The sequence below is a fragment of the Populus alba genome, chromosome 15 (assembly GCF_005239225.2).
Source record: "Populus alba chromosome 15, ASM523922v2, whole genome shotgun sequence".
Taxonomy (NCBI): domain Eukaryota; kingdom Viridiplantae; phylum Streptophyta; class Magnoliopsida; order Malpighiales; family Salicaceae; genus Populus; species Populus alba.
The window spans coordinates 2043939-2071702 of NC_133298.1; the positions used below are offsets into that span (position 1 = coordinate 2043939).

Sequence of the window (27764 nt, forward strand, 5' to 3'; positions counted from 1 at the left end):
AAGTTATTTTTATTTTTTAAATTAAACATGTTGTCTAAAAATGCACTATTGTCTTTTTCTCTTTTTTAAGTGGAACCCAATGTATCTTTAAAGAGAATCACATTCCACTCCTAAAAAATAAAGAGATCGAATTTAAAAAATTGGTTGCCAAGAGAACTTAAACAAGGTTATAAAGTGATCAAGATTTGTCTCAAGTCAAGACTTTGGTGGTGTCAGATGTCAGTTAATGCTGGCTCTTGTGATTATTATTTTTCCTGTTAATTAACAGTCGTTTTTTTGCCTTTGCTGAAACCTGGCATGTCCTGAATGTTGAAACTTGAAAACAGAATGGACGCCAATGGTATTATTGTAATATAAGAAAACTACATGGAAACTTTGTTAATCAAGTCCTGCCTGGTTTCTTTTCTTTATATCCGTTCCCCATCTCTTCTCCTCCACTAAACCTCTTCTCTCCCATTGCCAACTGCTCACTCCTCTGCTCCAAGGTATTTACCTAAACATACCATCATTACAATAAATAAAATAAAAGAACTAGCCCTCCTCAATCTCAATGTTCAAAACCTGATTTTTTTTCACGGTTCAGTCTTTTTATGTAAAAAAAATGTAGATGTTGGTTTGATTTTGATATTAGTATATTCGGTTAAAAATTGGTTTAGCCTAATTTTTTTTGTAATTGATAAAGTCTTTTTAAGAATTTCATTATGTTTTGTAACTTTCTTTTTAAGAGGTGAGGTAGACTTAGATATCAGTTCTTGGTTAAAAGGTTCATGGAGTACTTAATGAATGGATTAAATGATTGTTATTAAATCTTGAAACATTCAGTTAAGCATAAAGTCAATATAATTTTATGTTTTAACCAAGGCATTGAATAACACACTTTCGGTTAAACAAAGTCTCCTCCAATAGAAAATCAAATCTATTGATTTCCCTTTCTTTTCTAATAGGCAAGTCCCCCCCCCCCCCCTGATTGGTTGTCATGTTGAAGTGTGCTTAGAATTCATCCTTCAAGGGAAGTCTTAGATGTTAATCCACAAGGATCCGTACGTCTTGGGAGCGAAGTTCTAGCTAGCTATCCGTATCAATCAATCTTCCAATATATATATATATATATATATATATATATTGTTTACTTGATGTATTTAATCAAGAGCATCTTTTTTCTGGAACTAATTACGTACCATTAAGAGTTCGCTCATGATTATTACTGCAATTGCAGAGAACTTTAAGATAGACAAAAAGGACAAGGCTAGATGGGTACACCTTTGATGGAGACAGTCTACAAAGCAGCCTCGGAAGGAAAATGGGATTTGATGAAAGAAGCTTACGATGAAGAACATGATATGTACGTGATGTCTCCAATAACGGTTTCGGAAGATACTCCATTGCACCTGGCAGTGTATAGCAAAAAGGTTCAGCCGCTTAAAGCTCTACTTGATATTGCCGATAAAAATCCAATGCTCGGGAATCCCTGTACAAAAGAGAACGCGTATGGAAATACAGTTCTTCATGAAGCAGTTTTTGCTGGAAATATGGAAGCAGTAGAGCACTTACTCCAGTTTACCCCTAAAGAACAGGGTAATTATCATCCTTCAATGCAACTTGAGACTGAAAACGCGCTTGGGGAGACTCCATTGTATAGAGCTGCTTCATGTGGTAAGAAAGAAATAGTGGAGTATTTAGTTATAAAAATGAAGCAAATCTCCGAGGGAGAGCTATTAAAAAATCACCGCAGGAGAGGATATTTAGAAAAAGAAAAGAATGAAAACTCCGAGAAAGTAGATTTAAAGCCGATTCTTCATGCTGCCATCGAAGGACAACACTTTGGTATTGTTCTTAATCTTATTCCCTCTCATATGAAATTCTCAAGACATCTATAGACACTCCGACTGCACACACATTCATCCTTAAACATCTAAGATTAGATACTACATAAATTTATAATTGATTAGAAACAAATCAAATGACATTATAATTTCAATGCAGAAACTGCTCTGACGTTGCTGAAACGGGATCCATCACTTGGTGATATGAAGGACGAACAGGGCAGGACCTGTCTTCATCTCCTTGCTGAGATGCCTAGTGCTTTCAAGAGTGGATACGCAATGCCCAAATATTCCATTAGGAACCTGATATACTGTTGTATGTTTGATGCAACATTTTCTTTTCCATTCGTTTATTTTATTTGATAAGGATTAATAAGCTAAACCCCGTTCGAGCATCTGCTCTCAAGGAAAGCTGTTTAACCGATTAATTAAACACGATTTTCGGGTTTTAATTGTTTTTCGGGAGCCTTGTAAAATTGTATTGCTTTAAATCCTACAAGGTTTGATTAGACTTAAGTTGAGAGTTTTTTTCAGGCCTTTCCGCATCAAATGGCGATGATGACCAGAGCAAGAGTAAAAAAGATACTGAAAATTGAAACTATTTTGCTATCTTGGACAGCCCAAGATCATTGAGTAATTTAACTATTATATTGATAATAATATTGCGCTGACCGATGCTGCCTGGGTCTTGTGGTTTTAAACACAAGCAACCACGGTTTAAAGCTTTAGAAACAATTCGTGGAAGGACGAAATTTCCTTTTGTCAACAATAACGATGCTAAATAGATGTATTTTAGAAGCATGTTAGATTATATTTGAATAATTTCCTAATAATTATAGGATTGACTTGAGACTCAATCTAAGATCCTTCATATCTAGAGATATCCTCCCTTTTTAGAGATTAAATATGATTCTATTTCTTATTTAGGTATAGGTTTCAATTGTTTCATATTTTATCTCTGTATCAGAGCCCCCTCCTATGACCTGGGTTTTTTCCAGCTTAAGCAAGCTTTAAGTGTTTCTTTTTTATTTAGTTCATCTATTGTCTACATCGCTGTCGCTCTTTGGTATCCTAAATTTCAATTTTTTCTGTCTTATGCTCTCTCATATGAAATTCTCAAGGCATCTATAGACACTCCCACTGCACACACATTCATCCCTAAACATCTAAGATTAGATGCAACAAAAGTTTATAATTGATTAGAAACAAATCGAATGACATTATACTTTCAAGGCAGAAACTGCTCTGACGTTGCCCAAACGGGATCCATCACTTGATATGACGGACGAACAGGGCAGGACCTGTCTTCATCTCCTTGCTGAGATGCCTAGTGCTTTGAAGAGTGGATATGCAATGCTCAAATATTCCATTAGGAAGATATAGTACTGTTGTATGTTTGATGCAACATTTTCTTTTCCATTCATTTATTTTATTTGATAAGCATTAATAAGCTAAACCCCGCTCGAGCATCTGCTCTCAAGGAGAGCTGTTTAACCGATTAATTAAACACGATTTTCGGGTTTTAATTGTTTTTCGGGAGCCATGTAAAATTGTGTTGCTTTAAATCCTACAAGGTTTGATAAGACTTAAGTTGAGAGTTTTTTGCAGGCCTTTCCGCATCAAATGGTGATGACGACCAGAGCAAGAGTAAAAAAGGTACTGAAAATTGAAACTATTTTGCTATCTTGGACAGCCCTAAATCATCAAGTAATTCAACTATTATATTGATAATAATAATGCACTGACCAATGCTCCCTGGGTCTTGTGGTTTTAAACTCAAGCAACCAGGGTTCAAAGCATTGTTACACATTGTATTGCTTTAAATCCCAGAAGGTTTGATTTGACCCAAGTTGTGAGATTTTTGCAGGCCATTCCGCCGCAAATGGTGACCAGAGCAAGATTAAAAAAGGTACTGAAAATTGAAACTATTTTGCTATCTTGGACAGGGCTAAATCATCAAGTAATTCAACTATTATATTGATAATAATATTGCGCTGACCGATGCTGCTTGGGTCTTGTGGTTTTAAACACAAGCAACCAGGGTTTAAGGCTTTAGAAACAATAACGATACTGCTCATGCAACAAAATCCTCCTTGGTAAGTGTCAAAAGTAATTCGTGGAAGGACGAAATTTCCTGCTGTCAACAATAACGATGCTAAATAGATGTATTTTAGAAGCATGTTAGATTATATTTGAATAATATCCTAATAATTATAGGATTGGCTTGAGACTCAATCTAAGATCCTTCATATCTAGAGATATCGCTGTCACTCTTTGTTATCCCAAATTTCAATTTTTTCTCAACAATTCCTAGACCGTCGGGTTTCTCGTTATCCGAGGAACTTTCCGACGAAGTTTCATTGTCAATGGATCGATCTCCATTAACATCTTCTGTAACATCGCCTACTCTTACGTGAGTGTGATTCACGCTCCTTTGTTATTTCTCCTAGTTTTCTAGTTCAACCAAATTATGTAGTAACTGTATTGGGTCTCTTGGTTCGACCTTTCTTTACTTGGTTTGGTGTTGTTTCAGACTAGTTCCTAAGATTTCTGGGCGTGTTCGTTCCAGTTTTAGCATTGGTCTATGCATATTCTACCTCTTTAACATTGTTTCAGCTTTGGGTTTCTTTGAGATCTTCTTGTTTATACATGCTCTTAACCTTAGCTTTTCACTGGTTTAAAATGATTCCCAAGATTTTCATACTTGTTTTTTTCTAGTTTGAGACTTGGTTATTTTACTGATTCTATATTTCTACAATACTTTTTTTGGCTTTGAAGTTATATTTTATTAAATAGATTCCTAAGTCTTTGATTTTTGACCTAGATTTTCTTGGCTTTGCCAGTTAATAAATCATTGTTTTCGTTCATTCTATGCCATTTGTGGTTCTTGTATCGCAATACCCATGGCCACAACCCTTATTTTCTTTCATAGCATGTTTTCTTTCAACACATTGGATTGGTGGTGACACATGCTACTCTTAAAAGAAGTATGTTTTTCATTTCTGAATAATGAGCACGGTAACACTCTACTTTTGTTTTTCAATAAATTATATTTTACATTCAGCATTAACATAAAATTTAAATTTTAATGAAAAGATAAAAATATTCTACCATTTACCCCAACAACCCAGATAACAAATCAGCCCATTAGAGTGCACGAACGTTAATTATTCACTTTCCCTCTGCACGACTTATTCTCCCCTTCTCACAAACACAAATTGAACCTTAACAATATTTTTTACAAATCAAGATATCAAAATTCATAAGAAGTACATTTTTTTGTTAATATCGATAGTGTTGAATCCTGAACTAAACCTCTATTTAGAATTTTCCAAAAGAAACCCTATTTTTGTACAATGATCCCGTCAACCCCAAACCATAAAAATCCTATTTTTTTTTTTTGTTAAATCATCAATATTTAGAATATCTAAGACCTTTTGGCATCTATAAATGAATTACTATTTTTTTTTTCCTTTCAAAATCCTGAAAATATGAGTTATTGTTCATATAAACCTTATTTTTTAATGTAATTAACTTTATTTAATCGTTGTTTAACCTTTATCTATTATTTAATTAATTATTGCAGGAGGCAAAATGCCAAATTTTCAAAACCCTAAAAGAATTTCTTACTATTCACAACAACCTTAACCTTAATTTTTTTAATTTGCAGTTAACTTTATTAATTTAAGCTTTGTTTGATCTTTATCTAATATTTAATTAATTTTTTGTAGGATACAAAGAGCTAAATTTCAAAGTGCATTATGGCAATAAGACCAGCATAGAAAAATATGGCGCTAACTATATATCATATATAGACATATTTTTCATCTGCAAACGAGCTGTCAATGATGACTTGAAGGAATTTCAAATTCAAGATGGACAAGGCAATAAAGTTTTTGATGATGCTTCCACATTGAAAATGTTGTCTTTGCATGAACATGAAATTATCTTGTTCGTTGATACAGCTCCAAAATGTAGACCTCAATACTACTCAAGTGAACCTCATAAAGGTATGTATTTAAAGATTAAGTATTTTCTTGTTTATAATGATGATGCTAATAGGAGCAATAGAGTAGTTCTATTAGTTAGTGTACATGCTTATAATTATGATGATATTGGTAGTGTTGGTGTCAATGAAGATCTTAGTAATGTTGGCTTTGAGTATCTTGTTGAAGGAAATGAGTATGATGGTGATATTTATAGTATGAATGATGATTATATTCCATTAGACGAGAAGTTGTTTGAATTTGTGAATAAAGCTGAGGATGAATGGATTGACAATATTAATAGTAATTTTATAATGGGAAAAACATTAAATGATGCCTCTGATTTTGAGAATTAATGAAAATTGAGTAGTGAGGATAATGATGTTGATTTGAGTCATAAATCTAACAATAATGAGGATGAAACTTGTATGGGCAAGAAAAGAATGTAAATCCAACCTTTTGAGTTTAAATATAAAAGATTTAGGGTTTTGGTTGATGGGTCCATTGATTTTTAATAATGTAAAATATTCATTAATGTTTATCATTTTAGGGATATGTTGAGGGAATATGAAGTTAAGTATGGTTATATATGTAAAAGAACTATTAAAAAAAAATAATAATAAAGTGGGTGCATTTTGTTTAGGCATTGGCTAGACATTGAGGATTTATGCTTCTTTGTTACCTAGTAGCAAAACTTTTATGATTAAGTTATTCAGAGGTAAACACAGTTGTATTAGGTCATTACAACTAACTCAACTATAAAAACTACTACTTATAATAAATGGTCACCCTAACATATCCAATTAAGTTCTTGATATTCTTTTAGATGATAAGTTTGGAATAAAGTCGTATCCAATGCAGTTGTGGAGAGTTAGAACAAAAGCTAGGGATTTTGTAGAAGACAATTATAAAGAGTCTCGAAGATATTTTAGCTATTAAAAGAGTTTAATATCCCAGTTCTGATGTCCAAGACATGTTTAGTTATCAAAAGAGTTTAACCTTAGTTCTAATACTTTGGTTTGACCCTAATTTGAATGTTGATGTGCATTCACCTAAAGAGTTTCAAAGAATATATATTTTCTTGAAAGCCATGAAGGATGGCTTTGTAAATAGTTATAAACCTTTTATGGGCATTGATGGTTGGCATTTGAAAGCTCTATATGGAGGAGTGTTAAAAATAATGACTCTCGGAGATGATTTGTGTATGCTATGTTTGATAGACAAAAGATATGATTAACATGGTAACACTTTACGTACCTAGGTTTGTACTTTTTGCTATATAATAGATAGATACTTAAATGGATTTAAATGGAAACAAAACCTTGAGGGAGCCCAATTTTAAGTTTGTAATATGTTTTTGCATGTAAAGGGGTGTATGAGATTGTGGTTGAATCATGTTTCTAAAATATTTTAAATTTTTTTTTGCTTTAAATTATTTTTTTAATGTTTTTGAATTGTGTTGATGTGTTGATATCAAAAATAAATTTTAAAAAATAAAAAATATATTATTTTAATATATTTCAAAGTGAAAAACATTTTGAAAAGCAATCTCTACCACTATTTCAACAAGCACTAAACCCATAAGTAATAGTCGTAACCTTGAGTGGTCAAAGCATGAATAAACTTAATTCTTCTACCTTGTAGAAGAGAATATTAAGCTTGAGTTTATAGTAACTCATTGTTCATTCTTCTAATCTGACGTTTAGGAAGAACCATGCTTTCTATTATTATATTTTTTTTTATGAAAACAAGTTGAGAATAATAGGAGATTTAATAAATTAAAGATATTACCAAGTCACTTTTCCTTGCATTCTTTGCTCATCTTTAGTTTAAGCTTAGGTTGAGACTCCATCCTTAACTTATAGGGGTGTATTATAAGAAATGCTTATTTATAGGGTGTATATTATTATCATAATAATATTTACCATGTGTATATATTGAAGCTTGTATTGTAATCTCTACATTAATTTTTGTATATTACCCTAAATATAGAAATAGAAAATGATAGAAGCAAGAGAACTGACTGATAGAGATAATCACTCAATTGAGTATACTAGGCCTGGGGGGCTTGTTTCAAGCCATATAAAGACTTATGTAGCTGAAATATATGAGGGGAAAGAGAAGGATCAACAAACCCTAGAGGTTGCTACATGTACACTTCTTCATGAAGTGTCCTATTGAGAAAAACATTATGAATATCAAGTTGATTAATCCTCTAATTTCGAGAAACAATAATAGTGAGAACCAACTAAACAATAGCTTATTTAACCATAAGGCTTGTCGCACCCCAAAAAAAAATCTCTTAGCGCGCGGCATCGGCTGGCGATTTAAGTCTCGTTTTTGTTTGCTTGAATTTGGTTCGTTGGAGTCGCCACCTAGTAATTGATTTTGGGCTACTAGGAAACCGGATGTACTGGTCTCGTCAGAGATCCGCGGGTACGGGACTGGTTGTGGTTAGGGAAGGTATTAGCACCCCTAACACACCCTACCTGAGGTAAGCTGCTTCGCGAATTTGATGTGTTAAAGAAGTTTTAATAATTGTCTTTTCATCGGAAATTAGGAATATCACTTACGTATAAGTTAATAATTCTGAACCGAGATCCGATCAAAATATTAAATTTCTTCTTTAATATATTTGCAATTCTATCATTAAAAAATATATACAAATAAAAAAAACAAAATACAAGCACACACATACACTTTCACTATTTTATTTTTGTTTCTTTTCTTTTCTTTTTCTTTTCTTTTCTTTTCTTTTCTTTTACATCCACTATACAAATACAAATTCAAATTCAAATTCAAAATAAATAAATAAAAATTACATTAATTAATTTAAAAATTACAAAATAGTCCCTAGAACTCCAGAAATTGCAGGGAAGGACTTCTGCCATCAGCTGGAACAGTGGCGGCGCGTCTCCCCACGCGCCACCGTCACTGGCGGGGCGTGGGTTCACGCGCCGCCGCAAGAAAAACACAGCAACAGGGGGGGCTGGATCGACTTCCTCTCAGCCTCCCAACGCCGGCGATGACCTGCAGAACAAAAAAAGGGAGCAACACAGCAGTCGATTTTAACTTTTTTCTTAGTTTTTCAGATCTGTTTTTATTCTCTCTTCACTGTTTCGGGTCTGCTTCTTCTTGTCCGATCTGGCTTCTCCTTCTCTGTTTTCAGGTGGCTGGAAGTGCGTCTGTGTTTCGGTCAATGGCTGCGCAGCTGCTGGTGTCCAAATCGTCGGCTTCAGCTGGCTTTGCTGTTGCAGTCCGCGGCCACTGGAGCTGTTGCGGAGATGGGCGAGGTTGCTAGCGGCGTTGAGGCGGAGGATCTGCGACCGACCAGTTGAAAGAGATGACCGGTCTTGGCTGGTCTGTGGCCGATCTGGTGGGTGTCGGTGCTGGTGCTGGTGCTGGTGCTGCTGCTACCACCGGTGGGGGGGAACGGCTGGAGCTTGTCCGGTGTGGAGATGGCAGTGGAGAGGGGGAAACAACCGGGAAGAAGACAACGCCTCCGCTGCACAGGGCTGCTGTTTTGGCCGGTTGAGGGCTGGCTTCGGTTGCTCTTTGGCAGGGAAGAGGTGGTCGGCGGGAGGAGATGAAGGGGGTAACAGCGGCTGTGGATGAAGAGGATGAGAGGCTGAAGGAGGAAAAAAATAATCCGGGTGGATTTGGAAGGGCTGTTTGGCCGGTTTCCAAAGAAAAAAAAAATTCAATTCGGGTGAGGGGCTGTGTGGGGGAGAAAAAAATGAATTGGCTCCGGCGGCTGGGAAAAAATTCAAACCAGAGGGGGGGGCGGCTGCTCTTCAAAAAAGATTAGGTTTAGGTTTTTTGTAATTTTTTGTGTTTCCAAAATTAACCCCCCTCTTTTGTTTGAGTTAAAGACCAGTATTTATAAGCAAAAATGTTGCTAGGTTTTTCAACTTGGTCCCTCAACTTCTTTCTTTTTGTAAATTTTGATTTTTCTTATTTTTTTGTATTTTTTGAAACGAGCAATATCAACGTCGACTCAAATACGGAAAATCAATGATTTAAAAATGACGCGTGAAAAGTCGAACACGTTTGAAAATCTTTTAACAATTTAAATTCTTTTTTTAGACGACGTTGAAAATGCTAAAATGATGAAAATATATTAAAAAAACATATTTTTTGGATTTTCATTGTTTTTCTCTATTTTTGGATTTTTTGAAAATATATCAAAAACATGGGTCAAAAATTGAGTAGCAACAGATGCCCCCTCTTTACAATGCTTACGAAGCAAAACTCCTCAAAATTTTGCATAGTAAGCTTTGTAAAGAAAACAAAAGGAAAATGATTTCATTATCTTGGGCTACCTGCCCACACACTCACACTGATATGTTTTCACGGGCGACCTGCCCACACATACTCACTCAAGTCTATTTTCACGGGCGACCGACCCACACGTACTCACTCAAGTCTATTTTCACGGGCGACCGACCCACACTCTCCCAATAGTCTATTTTCACGGGCGACCTGCCCACACATTGGGTTTACCTGAGATCCCATCTGGCGACCTCAATCAACTGGAACGAAATATGCGTAACTCGGTTAACCTGAAATCCCATCTGGCGATTCCCTTTAACCAAAGCTACATGAGATCCCATCTGGCGACCTCATTCAACTGGAACTAAACTGTGTAACTCGGTTAACCTGAAATCCCATCTGGCGATTCCCTTTAACCAAAGCTACATGAGATCCCATCTGGCGACCTCATTCTGGAACGAAAATATGTGTAACTCGGTTAACCTGAAATCCCATCTGGCGATTCCCTTTAACCAAAGCTACATGAGATCCCATCTGGCGACCTCATTCTGGAACGAAAATATGTGTAACTCGGTCAACCTGAAATCCCATCTGGCGATTCCCTTTAACCAAAGCTACATGAGATCCCATCTGGCGACCTCATTCTGGTCTCATTGTACGGGTGACGAACCCTAGTGCTGGTCTCATTGTACGGGTGACGAACCCTATGTTGGTCTCATTGTACGGGTGACGAACCCTAGAAAAATGCTGGTCTCATTGTACGGGTGACTAACCCTGTGTTGGTCTCATTGTACGGGTGACGAACCCTAGAAAAATGCTGGTCTCATTGTACGGGTGACGAACCCTATGTTGGTCTCATTGTACGGGTGACGAACCCTATAAAAAAGCTGGTCTCATTGTACGGGTGACGAACCCTATGTTGGTCTCATTGTACGGGTGACGAACCCTATGTTGGTCTCATTGTACGGGTGACGAACCCTAGAAAAATGCTGGTCTCATTGTACGGGTGACTAACCCTGGAAAAATGCTGGTCTCATTGTATGGGTGACCGACCCAAAAATGGAAAAAATGTGAAGAAGTGGTCTCATTGTAATGGGTGACCTACCCATGTGGAAAGAATATGAAAAGGTGGTCTCGTTGTGATGGGCGACCTACCCAAATAGAAAGAATGTGATGTGCGGTCTCATTATAATGGGTGACCTACCCAAATGGAAAAAATATGATGGAGTGTGGTCTCATTGTAATGGGTGACCTACCCAGATGGAAAAAATATGATGAAGTGCGGTCTCATTGTCATGGGTGACCTACCCGAAAATGGAAAAAATATGAAGTGGAGTCTCATTATAATGGGTGACCTACCCAGATGGAAAAAATATGATGAACGGTCTCGTTGTGATGGGCGACCTACCCAAATAGAAAGAATATGAAGTGCGGTCTCATTGTAATGGGTGACCTACCCAAAAATGGAAAAAATATGAAATGTGGTCTCATTGTAATGGGTGACCAACCCGGATGGAAAAAATATGATGAACGGTCTCGTTATGATGGGCGACCTACCCAGATGGAAAAAATATGATATGACAAGTGTGAAAAATAGGACTTACCTGGCGAAGTCCTGAGGGGATGATAGAAGAAGGGCTGGAAAACTTGGTGCTTCCTGATAAGTCCCGATCATAGGATTTGAAAACTCGGTGTTTCCTGACTGCGAGGGTTGAAAACTCGAGGCTTCCCGATTGCAAGGTTGATCTTGTCATTTCTTTGGGATTTTCCTAATGTTAGGGTTCATCCCATCGTCCTTTTATTCCATGATCAAAACCGATTCTTTATTATCATCACCACCATGCTTCTTTCTTTTTCCAATATCTTGCTGGACCTCCTTAAGGATTTTCCTGTAACAATTCAAAAATATGTGCAAATTTTTTTCTTTTGTTTTTTTTTTTTTTTTTAGGTTAGATGACATGCATGCATCCTTACCTGTTTTGAAATATAGGTCCCCCCCTCTTTGATGCTCCATCGTCGTAGGGTGCCTTTGTTTTCATTCCAAAGCTTTCCTTGCTCTTTCGATGCATTGGCTCATTCATGTGCAAGCCATCCACTCAGCTGTAAATGTAGTGCCCAACCCGGGCTGTCTTCGACAATTACTGCTTGCATCGTTCATCAAGCTTGACCCTGCCCCCAAGTGTGGTACTGCTTGATTCATCATGAAGGATTTTCTCCTGGCTTCTTCTAAGAATTATCCTCTGATTGATTGTGTGCATCATGCCAATACGCATCACAATTGTTAATCAGTCATGAACTTTCCTTTATTTGAAACAGTACTCTTTAAGTACATGTTATCATCAGCCTTCTTGGAACTCATTCAGTCATCCAATCATGCATCCCATAGCTTGCAGTACAAAGGCTCATGGTTGTATGCTCAGTGCTCTTCTCATAGACTCCTTTCAACTCTTCTAATCAGATTGTGAAAAGAAATGCCTCGGCCTCATCAATGATGCTACTTCTATCACCCATACTCATGCGGTGAAGTGCTCATCTGGCTTCAAAACAAATTGTCCCACACAGTCAGTCTTCGGGGTGGGTGCCTTTCTGACATTCATTCAATGCAGTTGCGTGGTAATGTCTGTCGATAACCATGTTTCAAAGGATGACAATATAAGATTGTCCTTCAAGTGCATCATTGTTCCACAGTCAGTCTTGGTGGTGTGCATATGTTCGATGTTCATTCAAATGCACTCACCCGATAACATCTGTCAGGAGTCATAGCCATGTTTCAGAGGGTGACCCAAGATGGAGATATGAAAATATCCTTCAAGTGCAGCGTTGCTCATCAATTGCTGCTGAAGTTCACTGAATCATGGATTGTCTTTGAGCAACATTGCCCCAGCAATGATATGAATGCTCGTTCATCAGTTTATACTCAATGATGTTTTCCTTTGTCATTGTCAGATGATAATCATAACTTTCCGGGACTTTGATGACTCATCATCTGATTCTTTCTTTGCCCCCAGCTGATCTGGATACTGTTTGTTTCCCTTCTTAAGGTCCATTGTATTGCCCCCAGCTGCTCAACTTTTCAAGGAGTGTCGAGGACTTCAATGTCATTTCTATCAACGATTTTGCATACTCAATCAATGTTCTTCTGTGTTTGATAATCTTCCTTGTTCTGGAATCAACTCTCATATTTCAAAAATCATGTCTATTCAAAGTCTAGTTTGTTGAAATGAAATTAGAGATGTCCTTTTTTGGAAATCTTTTGAAAATCAAGCTTTTTGATCAAAGACCCAACACACGTTATTCGAAATACACAGTCCTTTGATTGTCTTGTATTTTGAAAACAGAAATCGACCCGTTGTAGGATTAAAATGGCTTTTTCCATGGTTCTTTGTATCAATTTGAATCCTTGATATTGGGTATATCATTTGATGGTCTGTGATGAGGTGACATTTTTATGAATTTCAAAAACAAGATGCTCAGGCTTTATCAAGAAAGGTTGTTTCTTAGCATTTATTTTATCAGCATGCATAATAACTAGTAGCTTAATTCATGAAGTCACGACTCTTATAGAAAAACTCTTCAAGTTTTGAGAGCGCCATTTATCGGTTCAAATTTCTTGCTTGATTAAAAAGGGCTTTTAAAAGCACGTAATGCAGGCTATGGTTCATGGCTATGAAAGAAAGGCATTTCACAGGCTCAAATGGTGTTTGAGGGTTTCAAAGACCTAGGATCAACATCAATTATCCATCAACTCGTTTTCTATTGTTGTCTTTGTAGAGAAAACGACATAGAACCTTGTTAACCTCAAAGATCAGACTTCTATTAACAAAAGTCATAATGCAAATCCAACTTTCTTTGATGAATAACCAACCTTAATCACCTGATAACATCAGAGACTTTATAATGGACACCAAAAGTCACGTTTACACCTTAGTTTTTTTTTCTGGTATTGACTTTTGTTGTGCCTTTCCTTGATTGAAATTTCTTTTGCTCTTCATAGACTTGATAGGCGTTCTCCTTCCTTTATCTTTGACTTGTATTTAAGTGAGGGCAATTTCAACTTCTTCTTTTTTCATTCTCTTTTTTTTCATAGCCTTCCTCAAAATTTTCTTATATGCCCCCAGTCTATGTGTTTTCTTTTAGCTCTCTCTCAATCATTGGACCTTTGTTTTAAGCCTTCCCCTTTATCCATTAATTATATCAATGTCTCCAAAATATCTCTCATTTGCCCCCAGTATGGGGTGTGATCCTAGTCAGGGTTTCTTTTTTTGAAAGAAAATATTTTACCAGGCTCAAAATGGGACTGCAAGGGATATAATCTTTAGAAAGTGAAGGGATATCAAAGATGGCCTTTTCTCATTTCAAGCAAGGTTGGTTAAAACCGATAAATTTTGACCTCATCTAGTGTAATGATTGGGACTTGTAAGAATCATGATTCACGAGTCCATAACTACCGAATCCACTACATGTCATTATGCATACTGTTAAAACTTAGCTATATGATGTGTGGTTCAGTTTCAGGGGGTATGAGTTCAAAATTGTTTGGTCACCTCATGTTATTTTCAAGTATCGAGTCATTTCTGTAATCAAAACACTTTTAATCTTTCGACTTGATTAACCTTTATTGCATGTTGGAGTTTGATCAAAACATTTTGTCAAAATAAAATGTTAAACATCTGTTGATTTCAAAAACAACAAAAAGACAAAAGCAAGGCATGTTTCGTTGAAGGATGAGATGTGATATCAAAACAAAAATGCAAAATCCATAACAAAAATGCTTGACAATTTAACTCCTTCTTGGATCAGCTTCTCTGGCAATATCTATGTTTTGCCGAGCAATTCCAATCACTTGTCATTCTGAAAATGATTGATGACATTATCTTTCGCAAATTAAGCTCGACTCTTGAAACTCTTGCATCTGTTTACTAAAATGGTCGAGGACCCCACCATGACATCACATCTCTTATCTGGATTATACCACCTAGAAATTGGTGGTTGCATGGGATTTGTCGGAGTCAAGCAAAAATTCTAGAATCTGGCAGGTGTTGGCCGACAAACATAAGTGGCAGAGGAATGTCAATCTTGGCAAAGACACTTGAGCAATTGATGCTTGAGTGAGACTTGACTAGGCAAAGTAACTGAGGTTTCTCAATCGAGAGTCATCTTCTGATGCACCTCTCATCATTGTTCTGGAATCCATGGCAGATCCTTCAATCTTTCCTCTCTTCATAGCTTGTTCAATTCTTTGGCAAATCCTCACAAGCATCATTTCAATGTTGTTGTGGTTGGTTGAGGATTGTTAGAAAACTTTCAAATAGCTTGGTAATCTTGGCAGCGCCTAGAAACTCGTAGTATCGCCGCTACCGACGTGTGGAATCACACATTGTCTCTATTGGACGAGCACCTGGTGAATCTAAAACTCCTTTGTCCCCTCTTCAATTTCTCACTGACAGTGCAGCAAACAAACACCTATAGAGGAAGTCCTGCTCTGTTGAAGTTTCAGTCTTCTTCATGTTTTTCATTCTAGGCATGTCTCTTCTCTCTACTCTTGCATTTTAATACTGACACTGTTGGAGGAAAATCATAGCTGATCTGAAACTACTATATTCCTTCTTGGATTTCCCATTTGCGGATCTACAAACAAATTCCTGCCGAAAGAGCTCTGCTACGTTGAAGTTTGAAATCTGCTCGTATTTTTCAGACCAGGTGTGGATCTTCAATGTACTAAGATGTCTCCGTGCTGAAACTGATGAGAGAAATATTTGTAGCATATGCAACTTATAAATTCCCTCTTGCATTCCCAATTTGCAGAGCCATAAATGGATTTTTATGGAGGGAGCTCTGCCACATTGAAGTTCAGTGTTTAATCATGATTTTTCAGACCATCTTGTGCTGTTGAACTGGAGTTGAGCTCATAATTGGGGTGGCTTTAAAACAGATTAATGCACCATGTACAGGAGACCGATAGTTGTTTGGTTCCATTAGATGATGTGGAGGCGATGAACATTTAACAATGCAACTGGATAAGAACCAGAGTTGTCATCAGTTGATGACTGAAGGCGTTGTTGCTTTTGTTCATGACGAAAAAAGGAGAGATACAACTTCAATTAGATGTGAACAAGCAGTGTTCCCACAGAAGACTGTACAAATATTCTCTTTCCATTTGATGCTCAACACTTGTTTGAGCAGATCTGAGTCTAGCTACTTCACATTTAATGCTCTCAACCTTAATCTGATAATGAGCCTCTATCTGACACCTTTCTTCACCTCCATCATTTTTCTCCAATCACGTGTAGCACAACTTGTGTGGGGGACCTACCTTTCAACCCGGTGCATGCATGATAAATGTATGAACATGTAATCTATATGATGAACTCACCCTTCGAGAGGTGACAATATGGTCATAACTCTTGTATGATGGACAAGAATCGTGATTTTTGACCAAACTCTACAATGAAAATTTTCGGAGCAACGGCCAATGTGTCACCCACAAGTCTTGAATTCAAGATGCTTCAAGAAGGGTTTGCCCTTATGCAAAAAACGGTAGCACATACAACCTAAGAACAGGTTCTATTCATTATGTGAACATGGGTAGGTTTTCTATCTGGTCTCAAAAGGGTCTCATATCTGCCCAGTGACGTTCTTCGTAAAGACAGTATGGGGGCGTTGCAAGGAATGGTTAAGGCACATATACCCACCATTACCAAGCAGGCACTCAGATATGAGTTGGATGTTTCACGCATCTGAACCCTGACCAATAGTCTTAGGGCAGATCGCTAGTTCCCCACCTAACCTAGAAGCTTGTGTGTGCTTTTAAAAATAAATACAGGTGATGTATGAGACAATTCTATAAAATGCATGGAAATAAATATTAACAAAAAGATAAAAATGCAAAAACTTAAACACATCAAATACACAAAGCTTAGTCCAATAATGTCAGAAACAATACCTTCCCCAGTGGAGTCGCCATTCTGTCGCACCCCAAAAAAAAATCTCTTAGCGCGCGGCATCGGCTGGCGATTTAAGTCTCGTTTTTGTTTGCTTGAATTTGGTTCGTTGGAGTCGCCACCTAGTAATTGATTTTGGGCTACTAGGAAACCGGATGTACTGGTCTCGTCAGAGATCCACGGGTACGGGACTGGTTGTGGTTAGGGAAGGTATTAGCACCCCTAACACACCCTACCAGAGGTAAGCTGCTTCGCGAATTTGATGTGTTAAAGAAGTTTTAATAATTGTCTTTTCATCGGAAATTAGAAATATCACTTACGTATAAGTTAATAATTCTGAACCGAGATCCGATCAAAAATATTAAATTTCTTCTTTAATATATTTGCAATTCTATCATTAAAAAATATATACAAATAAAAAAAACAAAAATACAAGCACACACATACACTTTCACTATTTTATTTTTGTTTCTTTTCTTTTCTTTTTCTTTTCTTTTCTTTTCTTTTCTTTTACATCCACTATACAAATACAAATTCAAATTCAAATTCAAAATAAATAAATAAAAATTACATTAATTAATTTAAAAATTACAAAATAGTCCCTAGAACTCCAGAAATTGCAGGGAAGGACTTCTGCCATCAGCTGGAACAGTGGCGGCGCGTCTCCCCACGCGCCACCGTCACTGGCGGGGCGTGGGTTCACGCGCCGCCGCAAGAAAAACACAGCAACAGGGGGGGCTGGATCGACTTCCTCTCAGCCTCCCAACGCCGGCGATGACCTGCAGAACAAAAAAAGGGAGCAACACAGCAGTCGATTTTAACTTTTTTCTTAGTTTTTCAGATCTGTTTTTATTCTCTCTTCACTGTTTCGGGTCTGCTTCTTCTTGTCCGATCTGGCTTCTCCTTCTCTGTTTTCAGGTGGCTGGAAGTGCGTCTGTGTTTCGGTCAATGGCTGCGCAGCTGCTGGTGTCCAAATCGTCGGCTTCAGCTGGCTTTGCTGTTGCAGTCCGCGACCACTGGAGCTATTGCGGAGATGGGCGAGGTTGCTAGCGGCGTTGAGGCGGAGGATCTGCGACCGACCAGTTGAAAGAGATGACCGGTCTTGGCTGGTCTGTGGCCGATCTGGTGGGTGTCGGTGCTGGTGCTGGTGCTGGTGCTGCTGCTACCACCGGGGGGGGGGGAACAGCTGGAGCTTGTCCGGTGTGGAGATGGCAGTGGAGAGGGGGAAACAACCGGGAAGAAGACAACGCCTCCGCTGCACAGGGCTGCTGTTTTGGCCGGTTGAGGGCTGGCTTCGGTTGCTCTTTGGCAGGGAAGAGGTGGTCGGCGGGAGGAGATGAAGGGGGTAACAGCGGCTGTGGATGAAGAGGATGAGAGGCTGAAGGAGGAAAAAAATAATCCGGGTGGATTTGGAAGGGCTGTTTGGCCGGTTTCCAAAAAAAAAAAAATTCAATTCGGGTGAGGGGCTGTGTGGGGGAGAAAAAAATGAATTGGCTCCGGCGGCTGGGAAAAAATTCAAACCAGAGGGGGGGGCGGCTGCTCTTCAAAAAAGATTAGGTTTAGGTTTTTTGTATTTTTTTGTGTTTCCAAAATTAACCCCCTCTTTTGTTTGAGTTAAAAGACCAGTATTTATAAGCAAAAATGTTGCTAGGTTTTTCAACTTGGTCCCTCAACTTCTTTCTTTTTGTAAATTTTGATTTTTCTTATTTTTTTTGTATTTTTTGAAACGAGCAATATCAACGTCGACTCAAATACGGAAAATCAATGATTTAAAAATGACGCGTGAAAAGTCGAACACGTTTGAAAATCTTTTAACAATTTAAATTCTTTTTTTTAGACGACGTTGAAAATGCTAAAATGATGAAAATATATTAAAAAAACATATTTTTTGGATTTTCATTGTTTTTCTCTATTTTTGGATTTTTTGAAAATATATCAAAAACATGGGTCAAAAATTGGGTAGCAACAAGGCTAAAGGTTTTTGAATCGTTAATGTTTTTTTGATGAGTAAAACCTTTAGCAATTAAGTGAGCTTTATAGAGCTCAATTCTACCAACAACATGATATTTAATCATGTACACTCAACGACTACTAACCATATTCTTCGAAGGATGAAGAGAAACTAAGGATCAAGTACCATTGCAAAGTAAAACCTGAATTTTAGCCTCCATAGCATGATGCCAAAACTCATACATGTTATTGTCAAAAAAGGTAAAAGGTTCGTGATTAGGAGGAGAAGTTACTCAGGAAGGAGAGCGTATAAAAGGTGCCAATAATGCTTGGGATGGAGAACCATAGGGTTCTGACAAGAGACTAGAAGAGACAAAGGTAAGTCTGACCTCGAGGTCTGGTGTAGAGGATATGAATATAGGTTAACAACAAAGTTCAACCTTGTTGGAGAATTAGACAATGAGACAGACAAGGCAACAACAGAACTAGGTGGAGTAGTAGTATCAGAACCTGAAAATGGCATCCTTGAATAAGTAGAACTTGTACTTGGAGAACGAACATTAGATAAAGATGCATGAGGTGACATAGCGGCAAGGCTGGTAGGGAAGGCTAATGAGGCAAGTGAGGGAGCAGCACAGGTAGGGACTGAGTTGTAGACACATAGGAGTTAAAGGTAAGAGAGTTAAGCAAATTGGGCAGGCTAGTAGTAACACTATAGTGGGGGAGAGGGTGTGGAAGGCGTAGCCATCTGGTCAGATTAAAAAAAAAAAAAAACATATGTTCATGAAATCAAACATGACAATAAATGTAAATACATTGAGACGACATGTCTAAACAACGATAACCAATGTGAGAGTAGTTATAACCCAAAAACACACATGGAGAAGAACAAAAATATAACTTATGAGCATTATATGGACAAAGAAATGAAAAGTACAGACACCCAAACATATATAAAAACCCATAATTAGGAGTATGTTGAAAAACACACTCAAAAGGCAATTTATTCGTAACACAAGAGTAGGCATATGATTGATGATACATAGAAGTTTCAAATGCATAATTCCAAAATTGTAAGGTTGCTTTATATCGACCTAGAAGAGTAAGATCAATTTTGACAATATGCTAATGACAATGTTTAAGAGTGATATTTTATTCATGAGTATGAGGACATATTTAGCGATGATGAATACCAATGGTTTGAAAATAAGTGTTTAATTCCTGATATTCACCACCTCATTAGTCAAGACATATTAATTTTATGTTAAAATCAATGTTTAGTGAAAGCTTGAAAACAATGAAAATAGAGAATACATTAGATTTCACAACAAGAAGATAAAACCAAATATATTTTGTATGAGCATCCACAAAAATAACAAAATATAAAAAAACATAAGAGCAAAACATAGGTGTAGGGTTCCAAACATCACCAAAAACTAAATCATGGGAGAACAATGAAAATAGTGTTGGTGTCAATGAAGATCTTAGTAATGTTGGCTTTGAGTATCTTGTTGAAGGAAATGAGTATGATGGTGATATTTATAGTATGAATGATGATTATATTCCATTAGACGAGAAGTGGTTTGAATTTGTTAATGAAGATGAGGATGAATGGATTCACAACATTAATAGCAATTTTATAATGGGAAAAACATTAAATGATGCCTCTAATTTTGAGAATTAATTAAGACTGAGTAATGAGGATAATGATGTTGATCTGAGTCATAAATCTAACAATAATGAGGATGAAACTTCTATGGGCAAGAAAATAATGTAGATCCAACCTTTTGAGTTTAAATATAAAAGATTTAGGGTTTTGGTTGATGGGTCTATTGATTTTTAATAATGTAAACTATTCATTAATGTTTATCATTTTAGGGATATGTTGAAGGAATATGAAGTTAAGTGTGGTTATAAATTTAAAAGAACTATTAATTAAAAAAATAAAGTGGGTGCATTTTGTTTAGGCATTGGCTACAAATTGAGGATTTATGCTTCTTTGTTACCTAGTAGCAAAACTTTTATGATTAAGTTATTGAGAGGTAGACATAGTTGTATTAGGTCATTACAACTAACTCAACATGGGTGGCTAAAAACTACTACCTATAGTAGATGGCGACCCTAACTTATCCAATTAATTATCCAATTAAGCTCTTGATGTTCTTTTAGATGATAAGTTTGGAATAAAGTCGTATCCAATGCAGTTGTGGAGAGTTAGAACAAAAGCTAGGGAATTTGTAGAAGACAAGAATGGATGCATAATCTCATATCCCGTGCTGAAACAACCTCCGAATAAAAGAAAACAAAGAACGACCAATAATATCCCATTAGCTTTGAAAAAAAAAAAAATAATAATGCTGTAGTCCATGCAATGCAGGTGCTTTATAAGAATCCATAGAAAAATTACTCTTTCTACTTCATCATTAGTGATAGGCTTGGCAAGAGTGAGGAGATCACTAGAGGAAAGAGCAGGAAAATATCCGAAACACATGCACCTAAGACCAAAGGACAATCCTTTATCAACTACTGTTTATAATAGTCTATAGCCATGATCTTCAAAACATCTACATCAGTACACCAGCTTCCATCCGCAGATTTCAACTGTAAGAGCATGGTACAATTTGGTATTTCTGTCTCCCAAACTAATGCCTTTTGATGCCACAATATCTCTTCTGGAAGCAGTAACAAATCCAATTATTTCCGAAGCCTGGGATTCTTAATTATCTAGTAATTAAAGGATTTAAAGTTTACCTCTAGAGCTTTCTCAATACAAGTAAACGAGCCTCTGATTATGAAAGACTTTTAGTGAAGGGTGTTTTTGTCCAATCCATATTTCGAATTATTAAAGTTACGGCATTTAAATATAGTTATGGTTAAATTAAATCACGTATTACCTTTTCACTATTTATTTATTGCTTCAGTACCTCACCACGAACTAGTCAAAAAATAAAATTAAATTACGTAATATAAGTCTGTATTGAAAATTGAGAAACACCGGAAAATTGACTTAGGAGTAGAAATTTGGACACATCTCACCAAAATTGAACATTTGTATTATTTTCTCGTATACTCTGTTCATATTTGCAGAAAATTCATTATAGATCTCTCTCTGTATATCTCACATATGAAGAAACATGATAGGATGGCAGGTGGGAAGAATCCAGAAAGAAAAGGACAAGCATGAATCTGCATTGAAACTTGCACAGGAGCTTATAGAAAGGAACAAGCGTCATTGGTGGCAATCTATCAATGTAGTAGGTCCTAACAAAGTTACTATCGAAACCCCTGGTCAAGGAGGAAGAGGACGACAAAGCGAAGGACAAAAAGGGGGAAGAAACCCAGGGGAAGGAGGAGGAAAAGGAGTAGACCCAGGGGAAGGAGGAGGAAAAGGAGGACAACGAGTAGACCCAATCCCGTTGTTTATTGCAATTAGTAATGGAATAGAAGAGATTGCTAAAGAAATACTTGAAAAATTTCCTCAGGGTGTTGAGCTTGTTAATGAAACAGGACAGAACATAATGCATGTAGCTGTGATGCATCGACGGCTGGAGATTTACAGTTATGTAAAGAAAACGTTCAAATCAATTATGATCAGGCTGAGTTCGAGGATCGATAATAATGGCTACACATTGTTACACCACGTTGCACACATGAAGCACTACCGCGGAGGAACCAAGCCCAGCCCTGCACTCAAACTACAAGAAGAAATACAATGGTTCAAGGTGAGTTAGCTACTCTTGTACTATCGTAACCCCTTGCCATATTTTTATGAGATACATGTTGGAAGAAACTCTAGGTGTGGTGAAGCTAATCCCTAAAGACAAAACTAAACAACAAGAAATATTTGAGAGAATTAATGTTTTTCATTAAGTGTTTTCTCAAAGTTACTCTTAAACTCTTCTGCATGCATCTATCACGTTTTGATTATAAGCCTATTTATAAGTAAAAAATTCTAAACAATCAAGAAATTAAATTAACAAAAGGAAAACCTCAATTGATAAGAAAAATTATTCTACTTACTCGACCAGTCGATCGTTTTCTAAAAAGGTTGACTGAGTCATATAATCCAATCTGGTTGATTTGTTCTAATCAGTTGATCGATTCCCAACTGGTCGACAAGTCCAATTAATTCTTTAGAAATCTGGTTTACTTTCAACATCCTCCTTAAATTTGATTTATTTATAACTCCCAATAAATCTCTCATCTAACATTATATTTAAGTGGCTTTGTGAAAATATTCACGACTTGATCTTGAGTCTTTATATACTTGACTTCAACTTTCTTGTTTATAATGTAATTTCATAGATAATAAAATCTTGTGTCAATGTGCTTACTTTTATCATGAAAAATTGGATTTTTAGCTAAAACAATGGTTAATGAGTTGTCCACATAAATTTTTGTATGTTTCTGTTATGACATTAAGAACTCTTTCAATAATCTTTTTAGCCATATGGAAATATAAAGACATGTTGTAACAACTATATATTCAGCTTTACAAGTTGATAATATGACTATGGATTACTTCTTTGAACTCCATATCCTTTATCATTCTTTGACAACTTCACTTCACACTTAGCTAGAATATTTACTTTTGCACAATCCTCCATCTTGAACTTCTTAGGAATCTCTTTTTCAAACTTCTCTTGACTCACAAAGATTTTATATTCTCTTTGTTTGATCTTAATCCCTAGATATTATGTCATAAGATCAATATTTGTTATCTCGAACTCTTTGATCATTGCTTATTTGAAGCCTCCAAACATTTTTGGATTATTTCCTATAAACATCAAGTCATCCACATACAAACATATAATAAGAGTATCACCACTCTCTTTTATCTTCACGTATATAATATATTCGTGGGATCATCTACCAAATCCATTCTTTAAAAAATATCCATCAATGTGATTATACCAAGCTCTTGGGGCTTACTTCAATCCATAAAAGGCTTTGCTCTACTTTAAAATTGTCTTCAAGTCCCTTCACTTCATAACCTATAGGTTGCTCAATGTAGACTTTTTCTTCAAGAAAACCATTTAGAAAGGTTGATTTGACTTCTATTTGGTAGATTTCCCATCTATATTGGGTAGTTGTGGTAATAATCAATCCTATGTTTTTCACTATAACATTTTACCACTAACTTTACCTTCTACCTTTTTACTTCTCCTTTGACATTTTTCTTTTCTTTGTAGATCTACTTGATATCTATTTGCTTTTTTCTTTTAGGTCTAGAAACCAATTTCCATGTGTCATTTTCTCAATTGATGCAATCTCTTCATTTATAACAATTCTTTATTTTTCATCCTTTATTTCTTCTTCAGATACTATAGAATCACATATAGCAAGATAATAATATAATGTTACATCATCATCAATAAAATTAGTTACCTCATATATGCTATCAAGGCTCCTTATTTTTCTTGGTAGACTTTGTGGGCTACCACTACTTGAACTTCACATGAAAAAGAAGAAGATGAAGATGAAGTTAAGTTCATTGGTGTTTGTGGAGGTGTAACTATAGGTTGTTGATGATCTTCATGTCTCTCCTCCTTTTCATCAAGAATCGATAGAAAGTCTTCTCACCATCATTTACTTTCTAATCTCATGCTCCTTCTTCATTGAACTCAACAGCTATACTAATCACAATATTTCGTTAATTAGGGTTGTAAAGATTATACTTTTGATAATAGCCTATAAAGATCATCTTTTTGTTATTATCATCTAGCTTAGTTGTTATTTGATCATTTACATGCAAAAAGCCAATGCTAAAAAATATCTTCCAATGAGTAACACTTGACTTTCTTCCATTCCATGCCTCTTGTAGAGTCATGACATTCAAGCCTTAAGTAGGACTCCTATTTCACAAGTAAACAACCCAATCTATAGCTCTAACCCGAAACTCTTTAGGTATCTTTTTAGTTTTGAGGATGGTTCTTATCATATTGAGGATGCTTCTATTCTTTCTCTCTACCATTTCATTTTGTTATAGAGATCTAGGCACTACTAGGAGTCTTTTTACACCATTATTTTCACAAAACTCATTAAACGCATTAGAACAAAATTTATCCCCTATTTGTTATAAGTGATTTTATAGAATAATCACTTTTCTTTTCAACTAATACCTTAAATTTCTTAAAAACATTAATATACATTAGACTTTTTATTTTAAGAAGTATAACTATATTTTTCTACTATAATCATTAATAAAAAGTAGAAAGTATAATTTTAAACCAAACAAGCATTGTTAAATAAGACCTCATGCATCTGCATGTATCTCTTATAGGGGTTGACTTTCTTTTGATATAGACTCCTATGAAAAGCTCTTATGAAATAATTTGTCCACTAAACATCATTTACACAATTTATTTGGATGTTCAATTGATGGTAGACCCTTTAACATCTCTTTTTGTGCCGTCATTTTCATGCTATCAAAGTTTACATGCTCAAGTCCCATATGCCAAAGCCAAGTCTCATCTTTCACACATGCCTTTAGGCATATTTGTCACTATGTTTAGCAAAAACATTTTATTATTTCTCATGGTCACCTTTGCGATCATAGCTCCATGATTATCAAATAATGTCAAAGTACAATCTTTCATCATAATTTCAAAACTTTTTTTTTTTCAATAATTGTCACAAACCCAATATATTGCTTTATTACAATTAGGATATAATAAACATCACTAATAAATTGATAACTATCATCTTTCATTTGAATTAAAATCATACAATTCTCTTTGGTGGAAACCTTTAAATGATCTACAACGGTGACATTACCTCTAATTGATTCATTAAGCTCCATGAATTTGCCTTTATCTCGACACATGTGATTGTTGGCACCATTGTTAAAATCCATATGTTTTCATTGGCTTGCATTCGTTCATCATAGACTAGTAATATAATAGTTGTTTTCTCCTCTTTTATCGCAAGATTGACATTCTCTTGAACCCTCTTAGTTGGATTCCAACAATCCCTAGCATAATGACCAATTATTTTTGACATCTACAATACTTAACTTTTTTTTTTTCAAACTTGGGTCTCGGATTGCTACTGTAAGTGGAACATGTTGACCCGTTTGCTTTATTTGGTTGACTGGTTAACCTGCTAAGGCTATTATAGCTTCCTCTTCTAAATTTTCCCTTTCCTCCTCTTCTTCTGCCTTGTCCACGTCGTTTACTTCTTTGGGTATATTCAAAACCATCTTGCTTCTCCTTTATAGAGAATTTTGAGAAGAGTGCTTATGCATATTTTATGAATCCTTGAATTTTATTGACTCTTTTTTCATGGGCTTGTAGTTTACCCATGCTATCTTGAATTAACAAGAGGAAAACCTAAGTTGATAAGGAAATATATTTTACCGACTCAATCGGTTGATTTTTTTTGAACCGGTCGATCAATTCATTTAATCTAATTCGGTTGCCCTAATTCAACCAGTTGACCAGTTCCCAACTAATCAATCTGTCCAACTAATTCTTTAGAAGTTTAGTTTACTTTTAACAATACAATTCTTTATTCCTATCTATGAGTAGTATTCATTTGTTAGGTAAAATTAAAGAATGTTTTTAATTAAGCTCATGAACAACAATGTTAAATAGCAAACTCAAGAACAAGAAAAAATTTGAGATATATTGATATACTTTATTAAGTGTTTCTCACTTTAATATCACTCTCTATATTATTGAATTATGATTATGATTACAAGTCTATTTATAAGCTTAAAATTCTAGACAAATAAAAAATTAAATTAATAAAAATTAAACTTAATCTGAATAAAAATAATAATTTTACCAACTTAACAAATCAATTGTTTATCAACCATTCAACTAATTCGCAACCAATACACAAAAACAAACTGAAATCTAAGTTCATTTTCAATACCCATACACAAAATCAGTGAAACGCAGCTCTTTATGCCTTGCAGTAAATAAGAGTGTACTTTAATGTACATTCTGTTGCTTTAATAAAAGAGAATACGTGTCCATGATAGGGAACCCATTTTCCTGTAATTAATGACTTTACCGACACTAATGAATATGTTTACATGTTCTCTGTCCGTGCAGCGGGTGCAGAGGGCGATTCCACCTTCTCTGTCCGAGAAGCGGGTGTGGGTGCAGAGGGCGATTCCACCTTCTCTGTCCGAGCAGTGGGTGCAAACACCGAGGGAGGTTCCGCCTGACAATGAAGGAATGCAACGTTGGAAGGAATTGACTGCACTCGACCTCTTCCAAGAGGAGCATAAAGATCAACTCAAGTTGGCGCAAGAATGGATCGAGAAGACCTCTCAGTCATGCTCAGCAGTAGCCGTTCTTTTGGCCACCGTTGTCTTTGCTGCCGCTTACACTATACCTGGAGGTTCTAACGATCTTGGCTTTCCCATTTTCCTTCACAACCGTTTCTTCTTAGCTTTCACTGTCTTGGATGTTATCGCCTTGGCTAGCTCGTTGACCTCAGTTGTGATGTTCCTTTCTATCCTCACCTCTCCTTTTGAATATGAGAACTTCTACCACAATATTCCTCGGAAACTGATATTGGGCTTCATTTTACTCTTCTTCTCAGTGATGACAACCATGCTTGCTTTTGCTTGCACCCTTTTTCTAATAATTCATTTCAGAAAGAAATGGACCACGGGTCTTATTTCGTTTGCTGCTTTCTTTCCAGTGACAGTATTTGCACTAATGCAGTTCCATTTATATTTCTCATTTCTGAGCACTATGAAGGACCTCTTTAAGGAAGCCGGGGAGTATCTACCTCGATATTGCTGTCCGTTTCGGTGCCAGCGTTACAAAAGATAA

The 27764-nt window shown here is 36.2% G+C and overlaps 1 protein-coding gene across 1 annotated transcript; it reads left to right on the top strand.

Moving 5' to 3' along the window:
- Window positions 1–1250: 1250 nt before the first annotated feature.
- Window positions 1251–27764, top strand: LOC118028284 (uncharacterized). Its single transcript, XM_073404980.1, has 5 exons — window positions 1251–1824; window positions 1984–2139; window positions 3432–3479; window positions 22114–22694; window positions 27033–27764. Exons 1-5 carry the CDS (start codon window positions 1251–1253, stop codon window positions 27762–27764), a joined length of 2091 nt encoding a protein of 696 aa, XP_073261081.1.

Bases quoted from the DNA above. Each gene is read 5' to 3' on its own strand.
- LOC118028284 (XM_073404980.1), top strand. From the start codon at position 1,251: ATGGGTACACCTTTGATGGAGACAGTCTACAAAGCAGCCTCGGAAGGA. The intron at 3,480-22,113 runs GTACTGAAAATT...GAAACATGATAG, and splicing joins CCAGAGCAAGAGTAAAAAAG to GATGGCAGGTGGGAAGAATC. The intron at 22,695-27,032 runs GTGAGTTAGCTA...CTGTCCGTGCAG, and splicing joins AAGAAATACAATGGTTCAAG to CGGGTGCAGAGGGCGATTCC.